This window comes from Bombina bombina, chromosome 3 (genome assembly GCF_027579735.1).
Source record: "Bombina bombina isolate aBomBom1 chromosome 3, aBomBom1.pri, whole genome shotgun sequence".
Taxonomy (NCBI): Eukaryota; Metazoa; Chordata; class Amphibia; order Anura; family Bombinatoridae; genus Bombina; species Bombina bombina.
The window spans coordinates 38,064,579-38,083,787 of NC_069501.1; the positions used below are offsets into that span (position 1 = coordinate 38,064,579).

Here is a 19,209-nt window from a genome sequence, read left to right on the forward strand (position 1 = left end):
GATAGCCAAAAGGAAAAACACTTTCCAAGAAAGTAGGCTCAAAAGGAGGAGCCTGTAAAAGCCTTCAAAACAAAATTAAATTAAGGAGGAGAGATCGATTTAATGACAGGCTTCATACGGACCAAAGCCTGTATAAAAAAAAACAGTGAATATCAGGAAGCTTAGCAATCTTTCTGTGAAATAAAAACAGAAAGAGCAGAGATTTGGCGCTTCAAGGAACTTGCAGACAAATCTTTATCCAAACCATCCTGAAGAAACTGTAAAATAAAATAGAAGTCTTCCAAACTCGATAATAAATCTTCCTAGAAACAGATTTACGAGCCTGTAACATAGTATTAATCACTGAGTCAGAGAAACCTCTATGACTAAGCGTTCAATTTCCATACCTTCAAATTTAAAGATTTAAAGATTTGAGATCCTGATGGAAAAACGAATCTTGAGACAAAAAGGTCTGGTCTTAAAGGAAGTGGCCAATGTTGGTAACTGGACATCCAAACAAGATCCGCATACCAAAACCTGTGAGGCCATGCTGGTACTACCAGAAAAACAAACTATTGTTTTACGATCTTGGAGATCAATTTTGGAAGAAAAACTAGAGGCAGGAAAATATAAGTAGGTTGGTAAAACCAAAGAACTGCTAAAGCATGTAACGACTCTGCCTGATGATCCCTGGAACTGAACAAGTACCTGGGAAGTTTGTTTAGCTGGGAAGCCATCAGATCTATTTCTGGAAGACCCCACATCTGAAGAATCAGAAAAAAACAAAACACACATTTGGATGGAGAGAAAACACTCCACCGGATGTAAAGTCTGACGGCTGAGATAATCCGCTTCCCAATTGACTATACCTGGGATATGTACCAGGGAAATTAGACAAGAGCTGGATTCCGCCCAAGAAAGTATCCAAGATACTTGTTTCATAGCTAGGGGACTATGAGTCCCACCCTGATGATTAACATATGCCACAGTTGTAATATTGTCTGTTTGAAAACAAATGATTCTCTCTTCAACAGAGGCCAAACCTGAAGAGCCCTGAAAATAGTACAGATTTCTAAAATATTAATTGGTAACCTTGCCTCTTGAGGTTTCCAAACTCCTTGTGCTGTCAGATCCCCAGACAGCTCCATAACAAGCAAAGAGAATGATCGAGACGGAAGGTTTTGACAAGTTGAAACCAATTTCATTAGTCTTGTATTAGAGACAGTCATGGACATTGAATCTATCTGGAAACCTAAAAAGGTGACCCTTGTCTGAGGAATCAAGGAACTTTCTGGTAAATTGATCCTCCAACCATGTCTTTGAAGAAACAATACTGGTTGATTTGTGTGAGATTCGGCAGAATGTAAAAAACTGAGCTAGTACCAAGGTATTATCCAAAAAAGGAACACCGCAATACCCTGTTCTCTGAATACAGAGAGTAGGACACAAAGTACCTTTGAGAAAAAACTTGGAGCTGTCGCTAGGCCAAATGGAAGAGCGACAAATTAAGAATGCTAGTCTAGAAAAAGAGAATCTCAGAAACCGATAATGGTCTGGATGAATCGGAAAATTAAGATATGCATCCTGTAAGCCTATTGTGGACATATAATGACCTTGCTGAACAAAAGGCAGAATAGTCCTTATAGTTACCATTTGAAAGATGGCACTCTTACAAAACGATTCAAAATTTCATATCCAGAACTGGCCTGAATACATTATCTCTTTCTTTGGGACAATGAATAGATTTGAATAAAACCCCAGACCCTGTTCCTGAAACGGAACTGTTATGATTTCTCCCTGAACGCTCGAGATCTGAAACATACTTCAGAAAAGCCTGAGCCTTTACTGGATTTACTGGGATGTGTGAGAAAATAAATAATATCTCACAGGTGGTCTTACTCTGAATCCTATTTGCTACCCTTGAGAGACAACACTCTGAATACACTGATTTTGGACATAATCTGACCAAATGTTTTGGAAAAAAAATTAAATCTGTCCCCCACCAGCCGAGCTGAAATGAGGGCCAAGTCTGCATGAAGGTTCATGCAGACTTGGGGCTAGCTTTGGTTTCTTAAAGGGCTTGGATCTATTCCAACTTGAAGGTTTTAGATTTACCCTTAGGACTATATCCTGAAGCAAAAAAAAACTCCCTCCCCCCCATTGATAGTTGAGATAAATGAATCCAACTGAGAACCAAATAAATTATTACCTTGGAAAGAGATAGTAATCTAGATTTATAAACCCTGTCAGCATTCCAATATTTAATCCACAAAGCTCTTCTAGCTAAAATAGCTAAAGACAGAGGCCTACTTATCAAGCCGTCAACTTACTTGCATTCAACGGCACCAATACGCTCCCCTGACATTGCTGCCGTGGACCTGAATACGCTCTACATATTTATATAAAAAGCTGTCAAAAAGCCGTGCACCAAGTACGGGGCGATTAGCAGCGGACTGTTAACTAAAGTCATCGATCTCGCTGCTCTTCAGCTTTTTCACAGCTTTATTTATAACCTGTCACTAAGCACCGCCACTATACTAAACTGTTTAACCCCTAAACCTAACAACCCGCTAACTTTATATTAAATATTAACTCATCCCTATCATAATAAATATTTAAGCTTACCATTAGAATTACATTAAACTATATTAAACTATTAATGAACCTACCCTAACTGTTATACTAAAATTACATTAAAACTACAACTTAAATTAACTATATTATATATTTAAAAAAACACCTAACCCTACTCAAATTTAAATCTACAATAAAAAATTACAAAAGTTACAAAAAACTAACAACTAAGTTACAAAAAAATAAACACTAAGTTACACAAAATAAAAAAGGAATTATCAAAGATTTAAACTAATTACACCTAATCTAAGAGCCCTATGAAAATAAAAAAGCCCCCCCAATAAAAAAAAACCCTAACCTACAAATAGCCCTTAAAAGGGCCCTTTGCGGGGCATTGTCCCAAAGAAATCAGCTCTTTTACCTGTAAATAAAAAAATACAAATACCCCCCCCCCAACAGTAAAACCCACCACCCACACAACCAACCACCCAAATAAAAACCTAACTAAAAAAAATATAAACTCCCCATTGCCCTGAAAAGGGCATTTGTATGGGCATTGCCCTGAAAAGGGCATTTGTATGGGCATTGCCCTTAAATGGGCATTTAGCTCTACTACTGCCCAAACCCTAACCTAAAAATAAAACCTTAAAATCCTAACACTAACCCCCGAAGATCCACTTACAGTTTTGAAGATCCGACATCCATCCTCAAAGAAGCCGGCAGAAGTCTTCATCCAAGCCTGCAGAGGTCTTCACCCAGACGGCATCTTCTATCTTCATCCATCCGGCGCGGAGCGGCTCCATCTTTAAGACATCAGACGCGGAGCATCCTCTTCTTACGACGTCTTCTTGAACAATGAAGGTTCCTTTAAATGACGTCATCCAAGATGGCGTCCCTAAGATTCCAATTAGCTGATAGAATTCCATCAGACAATCGGAATTAAGGTTGAAAAAAAAAAAAAAAAAAAAAAAAAAAAAAAAACTATTGGCTGTTGCAATCAGCCAATAGGATTGAGCTTGCATTCTATTGACTGATTATAATAGCCAATAGAATGTGAGCTCAATCCTATTGGCTGATTGCAACAGTCAATAGGATTTTTTCAACCTTAATTCCGATTGGCTGATAGAATTCTATCAGCTAATTGGAATCTAAGGGACGCCATCTTTGATGACATCATTTAAAGGAACCTTCATTGTTACAGTAAGAGGATGCTCCGCGTCTGATGTCGAAGATGGAGCCGCTCCGCGCCGGATGGATGAAGATATAAGATGCCGCCTGGGTGAAAACCTCTATGGGCTTGGATGAAGACTTCGGGCGCTTGGATGAAGACATCTGCCGGCTTCTTTGAGGATGATGTCGGATCTTCAAAACTGTAAGTGGATCTTCGGGGGTTAGTGTTAGGATTTTTTAAGGGTTTATTGGGTGGGTTTTTATTTTTAGGTTAGGGTTTGGGCAGCAATAGAGCTAAATGCCCTTTTAAGGGCAATGCCCATACAAATGCCCTTTTCAGGGCAATGGGGAGCTTAGTTTTTTTTAGTTAGGTTTTAATTTGGGGGGGTTGGTTGTGTGGGTGGTGGGTATTTGTATTTTTTATTTACAGGTAAAAGAGCCGATTTCTTTGGGGCAATGCCCCGCAAAAGGCCCTTTTAAGGTCTATTTGTAGGTTAGGGTTTTTTTTTTTTTGGGGGGAGGCTTTTTATTTTCATAGGGCTCTTAGATTAGGTGTAATTAATTGAAATATTTGATAATTTCTTTTTTATTTTGTGTAACTTTGTAATTTTTTATTGTAGATTTAAATTATTTGAGTAGGGTTAGGTGTTTAAATATATAATAGTTAATTTAATTTGTAGTTTAATGTAATTTTAGTATAACAGGGTAGATTATTAGTTTAATGTAATTTTAGTATAATAGTTAGGGTAGGTTCATTAATAGTTTAAATCTAAAGGCAAGTTTAAATTTATTATAAGATAGGGATGAGTTAATATTTAATATAAAATTAGCGGGCTGTTAGGGGTTAATAGGTGAATTTAGTTTATGGCAATGTGGGGGACTGACGGTTTAGGGGTTAATAGGTTTACTAAGTGGTAGTGATGTGGGAGGCCAGGGGTTTAGGGGTTATTACATTTAGTTGCGGTGGGCTCCGGGAGCGGCGGGATAGGGGTTAATAAATTTGTGTAGGTGGCGGCAATGTCGGGCGGTAGATTAGGGATTAATAAGTATAATGTAGGTGGCAGCGGTGTCGGGTGGCAGATTAGGGGTTAATACTTTTATGTAGGGGGCGGCAGATTAGGGGTAAATAAGTATATTGTAGGTGGCGGCAGTGGCAGGGTGGCAGATTATGGGTTAATAAGTATATTGTAGGTGGCGGCGGTGTAGGGGTGGCAGATTAGGAGTAAAGTTTATTGTAGGTGGCGGCAGTGGCAGGGCGGCAGATTAGGGGTTAATAAGTATATTGTAGGTGGCGGCAGTGGCGGGGCGGCAGATTAGGGGTTAATAAGTATATTGTAGGTGGCGGCAGTGGCGGGGCGGCAGATTAGGGGTTAATAAGTATATTGTAGGTGGCGGCAGTGGCAGGGCGGCAGATTAGGGGTAAATAAGTATATTGTAGGTGGCGGCAGTGGCAGGGCGGCAGATTAGGGGTTAATAAGTATATTGTAGGTGGCGGCAGTGGCGGGGCGGCAGATTAGGGGTTAATAAGTATATTGTAGGTGGCGGCGGTGTAGGGGGTGGCAGATTAGGTGTGTTTAGACTCAGGGAAAAAATGTTAGATGTAAACGTAACTTTTATTCTCCCATAGGAATCAATGGGATATCGGGCAGCAGCGAACATGAGCTTTCGTTGCTTTCAGACTTCAATTGATTCCTATGGCATCCGCCGCCTCCAGAGCAGCGGATTGAAATGCAGGTACGCTGGGCCGGAATAGTGGAGAGCGTACCTGTTAGATATTTGTTAACTAGCAAAAAGTAGTCAGTGCCAAATTTGCATTCGAACATCTGTAGTGACGTAAGCATTGATCTGTGTCGGACTGAGACCGGCGGATCGTATGTTATGTCACAGATTTCAACTTTTCCGGTCCTCAATATCCAAAGCAACCAACACTTCTTTACGAATATACTCCATCTTAGAGAGATATGTAGATTTGTCAGTGTCAATATCTGCGGAAGGATCTTCTGAACCAGATAGATCCTCAGAGGAGGATAATTAAGAAGGCGGAATAGCAGACGAAGCCTTCTGATTCACATCAACAATAAAAAATCTTTTATATTCACAGGATGTACATCAGGATGTTGAAATTACAACAGGCATTGTACTAGTACTGGAGGATACATTCTCTGCATGCAAAAGCTTGTCATGACAACTGTTACATATTACAGCTGGAGATTGGGATGCCCATTTATCAAGCTTCGTACGGAGCTTGAGGGCCCTTGTTTCTGGCGAGTCTTCAGACTCACCAGAAACACAAGTCATGGAGCAGCAGTCTAAAGACCGCTGCTCCAAAACCCTGTCCGCCTGCTCTGATGAGGTGGACAGGAATCGCCACAATTCAATTGATTGACACCTCCCTGCTGGCGGCTGATTGGCTGCGAATCTGCAGGGGGCGGAGTTGCACCAGCAGCTCTTATGAGCTGCTGGTGCAATACTGAATACGGAGAGCGTATTGCTCTCCGCATTGAGTGATGTCTGTCGGACCTGATCCGCACTGTCGGATCAGGTCCGACAGACATTTGATAATTCGGCCTCATAATCTACACACACTTACAACAGATACACTTATCTTTGGTAGAACTGTTATCATGCAGCGGGATTCCAACAGTGGTTTCTGAAACAAGATCAGATTGAGACATCTTGCAAATGTAAGAGAAAAAAAACCATATAGAACAAAATGATCAATTTCCTTATATGGCAGTTTCGGAAATGGGAAAAAAAATGCAAACAGCATAGCCCTCTGAGCATAAAAAAGAGCAAGGGGCATATAGGAAGTGTCGTTTAAATAAACTCTCGTCATGGCAGACGCAACCTTGTGTAAGGAAAACAGGCGTCAACTAAGATGCCGGAAATGACGAATTTGCGTCATCGAATATACCTTTGCGCCAAAAAAAAAAAAAGAGCCAAGAATGACGCAATAAATATCAGCATTTTGCGACCTCGCAAGCCTGATTTTGCCCGCGAAAATTAATGAAAAAGCAGTCAAATTTGAAGAAAAGACTATACCCCAGGTAATAAAATATAACTTCCTAAATATTATTCCCAATTTTGAAACTGATAGTCTGCAAAAGGAAATATACATAAAACTGACTCATGGCAAATATAAGTACAATACATATATTTAAAACTTTATAATACATAAAGTGCCAAACACCACAGCTGAGAGTGTCTTAAGTAATGAAAACCTACTTACCAAAAGACACCCATCCATATATAGCAGATAGCCAAACCAGTACTGAAACAGTATCAGTAGAGGTAATGGAATATGAGAGTATATCGTCGATCTGAAAAGGGAGGTAGGAGATGAATCTCTACGACCGATAACAGAACCTTTGAAAAGATTTCCTGTGAGGAAAACCATAGAATCAATAGGTGATACTCCCTTCACATCCCTCTGACAAACTCTGTACTCTGAGACGAATCAGGCTTCAAAATGCTGAGAAGCGCATATCCACGTAGAAAATCAAGCACAAACTTACTTCACCACCTCCATAGGAGGCAAAGTTTGTAAAACTGAATTGTGGGTGTGGTGAGGGGTGTATTTATAGGCATTTTGAGGTTTGGGAAACTTTGCTCCTCCTGGTAGGATTGTATATCCCATACGTCACTAGCTCATGGACTCTTGCCAATTACATGAAAGAAAGATCTCCAAGTTTGTAAGTGCGAGGGTGGGTGGGTAACTGTCTGTCATACATTCTTGCAGGGAAACGGTTAACAGTATGTCATTTATATCTGTAGCTGTCAGGTATTGGTTATCACCCAGCAAGTGAGGTTGCATTTTGTTTAAAAATGTATTTCCTGAGCCAGTAAGTAATCTTATGGGCCTAATCTGATTGTCACTGATTCGAATAATGATAACTATTACTTTTCTATTTCTGAATTATTTATCATGAATCACTGTCACATACTGATATAATTTATCAGAATAGCAGTATGTGACAGTGACTCATAATAAATAATTCAGAAATATAAAAAAGGTAATTGTTATAATTTATATCTATAGATGGAAATACAAGGTACACTGTGTATGTGTGTGACTTTATAGCTTTGGTACATTGCTTAGTAAATTGTTTTAAAAAAAAAAACCCAGATGCCTACTATTATTACAATGGAAATTAGCTGTTTTTATCTTACTTTGATAAATACCCCTCTTAAATATCATAGCAATTATGGAATAGACAATCCTGCATAGAACCAATTAAATAATACCATGTATTGATTCCAAAATTTCAGGCAAATTACTATATCCTTAAACTGCTGCTTTTTCTATACATATGATTGGAGTAATTATAGTGTACAATGTCATATACATGTTTGGTATGCGGTTAAAGGGTTAGTGGAGGGTGGGCCTCTGTCCTAAAATGCCCGGGCCTCTTTTTGGTACCAGTCTGGCCCTGAAGAAATCCATTAGAAACCTATTTCTCAGACTTACTGTGCAAGCTGCGGGGGCACACTATGTATTCTGTTATCACACAGCACCAGGTAGCTGAGGTATGGCAGGTTGGCCAGTTCTGGAGGAATCGAGGTGATAAAGTTACCACCCAGGTACAGGAATTCTAGGCTAGAAAAAGGATGGGAAAACAAAATTAGCAGAGGTGCAAACAATATACCAACTAGTATACAGTGATAACACCTACAGATTGCCACACAAAACCCTCAACAGCCCAAACAGAAAAAGTTTAAAGTTAAGCACAGAAACTTTTTTTTTTTTTTTTATTAAAAAAAAAATTAAAAAAATTAAAATGGTTATATTAATGAATACAAGTTTTACAAATTACTATTTTTCCCTATTAGTAGATCACAATCTTCTCAGCCTGCACCCCCTCCCCTTCTTCTAAAATGCAAATAATAGTCCTTATTCCTTCTCCAAACTAATATTCTGAAATCCAAACCTTTTCTAGTCACAAGCAGTTTGGATAAAGGAATAGATAGAATACCGGTAAATAGATCACACGCCATAATCACAGATATCGCTGCCCTTTGTTGTGGTGTCACACAGTGAATGACCTTATCGCCATTACTAATTAGGTACATCAGTGGGTGGGATCACATGTGAGTTAAAGAAGTCACATTCTTTAGTAGCGGTTGCAGGTGACTTTAGCTATTAATAACTGAAGATAGATTGTGAGCTCTCAGGGACAAAATGTTACCAGTACTTGTGCAACTGAAGCTATAAATACACAAGTCTTTGTACACAGTGCACTACAAATAAAGAGCCAATATAAACCCCATTATTGCTACCTAGGAAGAAATTAGTATTCCTGTTTCGTGTAACAAACAAAGTAAAATATTAAGCACTTATTTGTATGACCCAGAAGTGAACATCGCATCTGTGTCACTTTTTGCAATGTTGAACTGCCTTACTACAATCCCTCTTATCAAGCATGCTCAGTGAAACCATATTATACATGTGTATTGTCTGTAATTACTGAAGGAGGTACAAAAACAAAACTTATGCTTACCTGATAAATTTCTTTCCAGATATGGCGAGTCCACAACATCAATTACTGTTGGGGAATATTACTCCTGGCCAGCAGCAGGAGGCAAAGAGCACCACAACAAAGCTGTTAAGTATCACTTCCCTTCCGACAAACCCCAGTCATTTGACCAAAGGGAAATTGAAAAAGGAATACAAAAAAGGTGTAGAGGTGCCTGACGTTTAGTCAAAAATAACTGTCTTAATAAAACGGGTGGGGTCGTGGACTCACCATATATAAATAAATTTATCACGCAAGCATACATTTTGTTTTCTTTCCCAAGATATGGCGAGACCACGATGTCATCAATTACTGTTGGGAACCAACACCCAAGTTAGAGGACACAGATAACGAGGGAGAATAAGACAGACCCACCGAAACAGAAGGCACCACCGCTTGAAGAACTTTACTCCCAAAAGAAAAAAAACTCAGCCGAGGCAAAAATATCAAATTTGAAAAAGTATGCAGAGAGGACCAAGTTGCAACCTTGCAAATCAGTTCCACAGAAGCTTCATGTTTGAAAACTCAAGAAGAGACACCCCTAGTGGAATGAGCTGTAATGCTCTACGGAAGCTGCTGACCAGCAGCCACACAAGCAAAACGAATTATACTTCTCAACCAGAGGAAAAGAGAAGTAGCAGAAGCATTCTGACCCTTACGCTTCCCTGAGAAACAAACAGGGCAGAAGACTGGCGAAATTCCTTAGTCGCCTGTAGGATGAATTTTAGAGCACGCACAACATCCAAGTTGGTACAGAGAGAAGGAACAACAATTTCCATCCGAAACCACTTTAGAGAGAAACTGCTCAAATTTAGAACGAAGAACCTCCTAATCCACATGAAAGAAAAGGTAAGCCGAATCACACTGCAAGCCAAGAGTTCCGAAATAACCCAAGCAGAAGAGAAAGCAATAAGAAACAAAACCTTCCAAGATAAAAACTTAATATCTATGGAATGCAACCTGTTGCAAAACTAAGGATAAGGTTAGAGCTCCAAGGAGGAGCAACAGACTTAAACACAGGCCTGATTCTAACCAGGGCCTGACAAAAAGATTGCACATCTGATAAATCCGTCAGAAGCTTGTTTGAAGAGTCTGATTTCTGCATTATCCGTTCTGTTAGAGTACTGACTGATAAACCCTTCTCCAGACCTACCTGGAGAAAAGACAAAATCCAAGGAATCCTGAACCTACACCAAGAGGATTGGATTCACACCAAAAAAAGACCTTTAACACCATATCTTATGGCAAGGCTTTCTAGTAACAGGCTTGCAAGCCTGAACCATGTTCTCTGAAAAAAAAACACGCTTAGACAGAACTAAGCCTTCAATCTCCAAGCAGTCATCTTCAGAGAAATGACATTTGGATGAAGGAATAGACCCCGAGTTAGGTCCTTCCTCAGAGGCAACCTCCAAGGTGAAAGACGACAACTTCACTAGGACTGCATACCAGATCCTGTGAGACCATGCAGGAGCTATTAGATTACCGATACTCTCTCTTGTGTGAGATGAGCAATGATTCGTGGAAGGAGAGTAAACTGAGGAAGCAAATATGCTAGACTGAAATCCCAAGGAACCGCCAGAGCATTATCAGGGCGGCCTACGGATCTCTTGACCATGAGCCGTATCTTGGAAGCTTGGCATTCTGCCAAGATGCCCTCAGATCCAACCCTGGCACCCCCCCCATTTGAGGATTTACCTGGAGGACACCTCCGGATGGAGAGCCCACGCCCCGGGATCAAATATCTGTCTGCTCAGTAAGTTTGCTTCCCAGTGTCCACTGGGATTTCATGTGGTCCATCCTTTCGAGGTTCGGCTTCACTAGCCTCTTCCTGGAGCATATTCGTGCTCTATATAGAAACCCCACAGTCAAAATTTGCTCTAATGGAGTGGTCTCCCATACAATAGAGATAAGAAACTGCACACTACAGGGCTGCCCCCTGTCCCCTCTCCTGTTCGCCCTTACAGTTGAAATCTTAGCGGACAAAATTAGACAAGCCCAGTATAAAATAGGACTAGACTTCGGACCTATACAACAGAAATGCCTACTCTACGCGGTCGATGTAATATTTACCATTTGAGACCGGACGCGATCAATTCCCCAACTACTCAATATACAAGCAAATATCTAACTTTTCCATCAAATCAGTGTTACTCCCTACAAAATGTATCTACAGAAGACCTACAGTACTTAGCCTCCCACATCTCTTTCCAAACAAGAAATAGTATACACTACCTAGGAGTTCACATCTCAGCCACCATAGCAGAACTCTACAAAAATAATTATGTCTACTTACAAAAACATTCCCATTTTGAAACCCAGTGCGTAGCTGAAATAAACGGCACACTAGAGAAAACGGAACCTGTTGCAATAGATGTCAGAAGTGCCGAATCATAAGCACTTACATACAAATACCAGTTCTGAAATATCCTGCAGAATTGGAAACATTACAGAGCTCACAGAATTCCCTAAATATATGCTGCTTAAATGTCCATTAGCCCACTGGACTATTTGAACATACCTTTCTTCAGAATTAAAGAAAGATTGCAAATAAACTAATCCGGGTACTACCAAAACAATTAGTACAGACAGATAACACATACTAAAAATGAACAAATATTTTTTTTGCCTCATGAAGCTGGTTAACCCCTTCATTACCAACCAAGAGGAAGCAGTCTCTCTCAACATATCACATTAAGTGCCTGCACACTGCCATCATAAATATCCTACTAGGATATATTTTGTCCCATTAAATTTTGCAGAATAATTTAGTGCATTGTCTCCCCTACATAGAAGGCAAAATGGCACATACCTGCATCTAGCTGTCCAGCAGGAGGACAGCTTACACTGTATGAGGGGACACATATTCCTCTCAAAGACCTGTAGAAAGAAAAAGAACAGAGTAAACCTACTCTGGCTTTCTATACCATTGGCAGCAAATATGTTAAGAAAACGTAGCAGGGCCCACCTTACAAGTTCCTAACTGCTTTAAAGCCACCACTGCCCTACTGAAAATACATGGAATACAGCTAGACCCAAAAATCTTGCTTGCAGCGAAAGAAATCCAATTTTCTACAGACGCCAAAACTTTACCTCCTCCATTGACAAAAGGCAAAGAGAATGACTGGGGATTGTGGGAAGGGAAGTGATACTCAACAGCTTTTCTGTGGTGCTCTTTACCTCCTCCTGCTGGCCAGGAGTGATATTCCCCAACACGTTTTATAGGCATGGATATAGAGCAATAGAGTGTGTGTGTGTGTATATATATATATATATATATATATATATATATATATATATATATATATATATATATATATATATATATATATATATATATATGTGTATATATATATATATATATATATATATATATATATATATATATATATATATATATATATATATATATATATATATATATATATATATATATACATACATATATATACATATACATATACACATATACACACACCAATATCCTGTTTTCTTTTGCAAACATATATATATATATATATATATATATATATATATATATATATATATATATATATATATATATATATATATATATATATATATATATATATATATATACACACACACACATACATACACACATACACACATACATACACACATATACATACACACCGATATCCTGTTTTCTTTTGCAAACATGCATTGCCAAGTCATTTTCTGCAAGCCAAAGTTCTATCAAAAAACAACCATTCTTCCTCATCACATTAATACAATTTGCCTTATCCGAGTAAATGTTCAAACCCTAATTTCTTGAACAGAGTTTCTAGGTACCAGACTGCCAGGAAGTTTCCACTGAGAGGCAACTGATGAACTTTATACACACTCCTGAACTATGGCTGACACTGAACGAATCAGAAGTATAGGGGGCCTAATCTGGGAGCAGGAGCTTAATAGCAACATCTAGCAGCAGACAGAAAAAAACATATACTTAAAAGGGACATTATACACTAGATTTTTCTTTGTCTAAATGTTTTGTAAATGATCCATTTTTATAGCCAATACAGTTTTTTTGTTTTGTTTTTTTTTTTTAAATTATAGTTTTGCTTATTTTTAAAAACCATTGCTCTGATTTTCAGACTCCTAACCAAGCCCTAAAGTTTTAGGAGAATACAGGAAGTATACCAACTCCAGCTTGCTTCTGTTTGTGTAAAGGGTCTTTTCATATGCAAAGGAAGGGAAGTTTCTGATATTTCCCACTTGCAGAGGGTGTTCCAGTAATCTTTTAACCCCTTAACGACCGAGGACGTGCAGGGTACGTCCTCAAAAAAAAAGGCAGTTAATGCCTGAGAACGTACCCTGCACGTCCTCGGTTTGGAAAGCAGCTGGAAGCGATCCTGCTCGCTTCCAGCTGCTTTCCGGTTATTGCAGTGATGCCTCGATATGGAGGCATCCTGCAATAACCTTTGGTAGCCATCCGGTGCAGAGAGAGCCACTCTGTGGCCCTCTCTGCACCGGAGATCGGTGGCTACCTGCGTTGGTGGGTGGGAGCCGGACCGGGAGGCGGGTGGCGGCCATCGATGGCCCTGGTTATGTGCAGGGGGGGCGGGATCGTGGGCGGGGACGAGCAGGGGCGCGCACGGACGCGCGCGCGTGCACGGGAGGGCGGGGGGGGGGCGCGTGCAGGGGGAGGGAGCGGGTGGGAACCGCTACACTACAGAAAATGATTTAATAAAAAATGTATAAATATCGAAATCTGGAAAAAAAAAAAAGATCAGCAAGGTGGTGGGGGATTGTCTGTGTGGGGGGGGGGAAGCTACACTACAGAAAAAAGCCCCAAAAAAATAAAAAAAACACTTTTTTTTTGCAAACTGGGTACTGGCAGACAGCTGCCAGTACCCAAGATGGCCCCCAATGAGGCAGAGGGGAGGGTTAGAGAGCGGTTTTGGGGGGGATCAGGGAGGTTGGGGGCTAAGGGGGGGATCCTACACCCTAGCATATGTAAATATGCTAAAAAATTTTTTTATTTTTTTTAAAAAACCCTTTTATTTTAGTACTGGCAGACTTTCTGCCAGTACTTAAGATGGCGGGGACAATTGTGGGGTGGGGGAGGGAAGGGAGCTGTTTGGGAGGGATCAGGGGGTGGGATGTGTCAGGTGGGAGGCTGATCTCTACACTAAAGCTAAAATTAACCCTGCAAGCTCCCTACAAACTCCCTAATTAACCCCTTCACTGCTAGCCATAATACACGTGTGAGGCGCAGCAGGATTTAGCGGCCTTCTAATTACCAGAAAGCAACGCCAAAGTCATATATGTCTGCTATTTCTGAACAAAGGGGATCCCAGACAAGTATTTACAACCATTTGTGCCATAATTGCACAAGCTGTTTGTAAATTATTTCAGTGAGAAACCTAAAATTGTGAAAAATTTAACTTTTTTTTCAATTTGATCGCATTTGGCGGTGAAATGGTGGCATGAAATATACCAAAATGTGCCTAGATCAATACTTGGGGTTGTCTACTATACTACACTAAAGCTAAAATTAACCCTACAAGCTCCCTAAAAGCTCCCTAATTAACCCCTTAACTGCTGGGCATAATACACTTGTGGTGCGCAGTGGCATTTAGCGGCCTTCTAATTACCAAAAAGCAACGCCAAAGCCATATATGTCTGCTATTTCTGAACAAAGGGGATCCCAGAGAAGAATTTACAACCATGTATGCCATAATTGCACAAGTTGTTTGTAAATAATTTCAGTGAGAAACCAAAAGTTTGTGAAAAAATTTGTGAAAAAGTGAACGATTTTTTGTATTTGATCGCATTTGGCGGTGAAATGGTGGTATGAAATATACCAAAATTGTCCTAGATCAATACTTTGGGATGTCTACTAAAAAAAAATATATACATGTCAAGGGATATTCAGGGATTCCTGAAAGATATTAGTGTTCTAATGTAACTAGCGCTAATTTTGGAAAAAAGTGGTTTGGAAATAGCAAAGTGCTACTTGTATTTATGGCCCTATAACTTGCACAAAAAGCAAAGAACATGTAAACATTGGGTATTTCTAAACTCAGGACAAAATTTTGAAACTATTTAGCATGGGTGTTTTTTGGTGGTTGTAGATATGTAACAGATTTTGGGGGTCAAAGTTAGAAAAAGTGTGTTTTTTTCAATTTTTCCTCATATTTTATATTTTTTTTTATAGTAAATTATAAGATATGATGAAAATAATGGTATCTTTAGAAAGTCCATTTAGTGGCGAGAAAAACGGTATATAATATGTGTGGGTACAGTAAATGAGTAAGAAGAAAATTACAGCTAAACACAAACACCGCAAAAATGTAAAAATAGCCTTGGTCCCAAACGGACAGAAAATGGAAAAGTGCTGTGGTCATTAAGGGGTTAAACAGAGCTAAACTGGGAGCTTCGAAGTAAGTTTTTAAACAGTTTTATACTGGATTTTTATATCAGTATCTGTGCATATTCTTTATAGTAGTGTCTATGACATGCAGTTATATGAAAATTGGTGTATACTGTCCCTTTAACACAACAGAGACCTAGAAAGTATCATCCATCATATGCAGGACAAAAAAACAAAAACAAACAAACACACACTACATGTTGGGGCATCTTGTATAATCAACTGCTCCCATTGGATAACTGGGACCAGATTATTATTATCGGTTATTTGTAGAGCGCCAACAGATTCCGCAGCGCTAGATTATCTACTGATAAGACAATGGTCTGGCCCCAGTTGAAGTCCATAGATGGTAAATGTCTTAACATTTGGGTTCCACAAACAATTTTGTAGCTGCACCAGTGGGATAGGTTGTTATTGTAGTCTGACAAAAGATCACAGGAATTATTGATTTTATGCCGATGAAGGAAAAAATGGTTTTAGTTCAAGGCATTGTCCCCACAGATCATAACATAAGTCACATCACCACCTCTGGAATCACAACTTCAGCACACTTACTGGTTCAGAAAAGGTTTTTTATTTGTGCGACAGACATTATTATTGTTATGTGTGCCTTGAACAACATTATGTGGCCACTAACAAAGTCCTCCAGATCACAAAGTAAGATACAGGTATACCTCCCTCATACAGCGGGGTTAGGGACCGGAGCACCAGTGTAAAGTGAAAAACGCCTTAAAGTGAAACAAAACAGTTTTAGCTTTATTTTCACTTACCAGTGTGTTTAAAACTATGTTTGAACTATATTAGGGGTGCAATAGCGCTAAGTTTAGTTACTAGCACAGCAAAGTATTCAATTAGTATTCAATAAAAACTGCACCTGTAAAAAGAGTGACTATTACAAAATTAGTAAAATTTGCCAGACCACAACACAGACACAGATTGCACTGTAATGCTGTAAACAGGGTAAACTACGCATAACGAAATGGTGCCAGTCACTTTTCTTGCAATCTCACGATGAATACAGCACTGTTTCAAAATCCTTGGAGGTTGAACTTCAGCTCCACAAAGCGCTGTAAAGTGAGGTATACCGGTATTCCAGCTAAAAACACTGTTTTCAATTACAGCAGGATCTGGCTACGGAGGACATTTTGAGGTAAATATCTTAATTTTTTAATTTGAGATGCTCATGTGGTAGTCTAGTCAGCTTTTTACAGATATGCTGCATCACTTTCCGGAGTTTAAAATAATGATGTTAAAGGGACGTAATGTAATGTTGGGTTTCATTTCCCTTTAAACTTTCATCAAGCTCTTTCCCTGCAGATCATTTTCTTCTGCACGTGCAACAATAAGTGTTAAGAGCCAAGGAATACAGAGTCAGAAATGCATTCCTTATAAAACAGCTCTCTGTACCTCACAATAGGAGATCAGAATAAACTCCTGTGCCCTCCGTAGCATTTATAGGGAGCTCCGAACACTCTAAAACAAGCTGAGTCTGCTGTACAATTATAGGGGCTTTACGATCGTGTTTTTCATAGCCTCATCTAAAAGAAGGCACCTCAAAATGTATTACAGATTAATTACGATTTATTTAACTGAGAATCTGTATAAACCACTGTTGTGAATGTGATATCAGTTCATTAGGACTGCAACCAACGAATATTTTCATAATCGATTAATCGGCCGATTATTATTTCGATTAATCGACTAATCGGATAAAAAGAGAATCAATAATAGTTTTCTATGTTTTAAATAAAATCCACATAATGAGTGTTACAAATATAAACTTCAGACGAAAACTTTACATTAACACAACTGTTTCATCAATTTTTAAGCAGCAGAGCACAGTTTTATAATTAAACAAAACAAAACCACAAACTGTTTGAAAAGAGGTAGAACTAGAAAGAGTTAGACTATCACTGTTAATAACATTCTGTTATTCACTCTTTCAGAAACTTTGCATTGAAATGCAAAAATCTCAACATGTCCACATTCTTCTGGCTAAGTCTGGTTCTCTGTGTGCAGCTATATTTCCTGCAGCAGAGAAGCCTGTTGAGATGTATAAGTAGGGTTTTGCCAATTTCACCAAAGTGGGATATTTATCTTTGTTAGCTCTTCACCAATGCTAAGTGTTTTCTACCTTGGCAAGGGGCCTCTCAATAAAGTAACCCTTGACTTCATTCTAACATAAAAATATCTTGAATATCTATATGCAATTATAAATAACCAGCTATAAGGTTAGGAGAAATATCTAGTCACCTCTAAAAATAACGGATATATACTTATAAAGGTTGAATCTGGTACATATTATCACAATGTATTAAAAATATAAAAAAAAACAAGATCAAAAGCACTAAGGACTGTATATCAATAACAGGACAAAGCCTTACACATTTATTTATACAGTACATATAATCAGCAATAGCAAGCAACACGCTAATAATTGTGCAAACAGATAAAAGTGCACATCGGTTCAAATAACTCCCATCAATCTAGGGGCTAGTTGTAAATAACAAGCTTGGCACTATATCATGAAGAGCATAGTTCCAAATCACCTGATTTAATATAAACAATGCAAATGACTCCTATTATATCTGGGTTGCACCTAAGCCAGGGGTAGTTGTAAACTTATACTGTCCTGAAAAGTGAAAAGTAGACGTCCTTTAGGCTAAGGACATAACCATAAAACACAATACCATATGCAGGAGTTCATTGGAGTGAAGCAGCTGGTGTTGTGCACAGACCAACTAATTGCAAACCAACTAATCGATTATGAGATTCGTTGACAACTATTTTCATTATCGATTATGCCGATTAGTTGTTGCAGCTCTACAGTTCATAATATTGCTGTATTCTCTTCAGTTTAAATTGTTTCTACTTAACTTTTTCAGTAAATAGATAATACGTACACTTGACAAAGTACACAGGGAGCAGACTCCTAGACTTTTACTCCTGGCTTCTTAAATCTTTGGTTATTCTCCATATATTTATTTACAAATACCACTGTCCGGCTCCTAAGGGCTAGATTTACGAAAGCGGCAGCGTACAGGGGCGCGCATAGGTGCCCCTGTACGCCTCAGCTCGCCTGTGGTGGGGCGAAATTACCCACAGGCAATCACCATTGCACACGAGCTCAATTTTGCGCTTGCGTGCAATCCCGCCCCCTGCCCATCACGCGCGGGCAGGAGCTGTCAATCTTCTCGGTCAGACTATACCACGGAGATTGAATTTCGCCACCTTAGGGGTGCCGAAGAGGTTAGGGAAGCGGCGATCTGGTGACCGCTGCTTGTTAAATTACAGCAAACAAGTTCTTGTGAGAACTTGCAGTCGTAGGGCTTTGATAAATCGAGCCTTTTAAATATTCTTGCTGGCTCCTAAATTGTAAACAGATGTAAAACCCCTATTTTATATATACACATTTTCTACTCTCTCACGTGCAGCACAGAAACACATATGATTTGGTACTGAGGCTGTATGTAAAGGGCTAACTAACCTTAAAGACTAAAGGGCCCAATGGCCTAAAGCTCTCCGTTCTAGTGAGATTATATAAGGAGTCTCATCAGTACTGCAAGATCCCTC

General features: G+C 39.2%; 1 protein-coding gene across 1 annotated transcript in view; it reads right to left on the minus strand.

Annotated features, from left to right (window-relative positions):
* LRRC58 (leucine rich repeat containing 58) overlaps window positions 1-19,209 on the minus strand; it is a 42,031-nt gene that overhangs the window by 16,709 nt on the left and 6,113 nt on the right. The window contains exon 2 of the mRNA XM_053705791.1: window positions 8,192-8,320. Coding sequence (XP_053561766.1) covers window positions 8,192-8,320 — 129 coding nt within the window. The remainder of the gene's footprint in view (window positions 1-8,191; window positions 8,321-19,209) is intronic.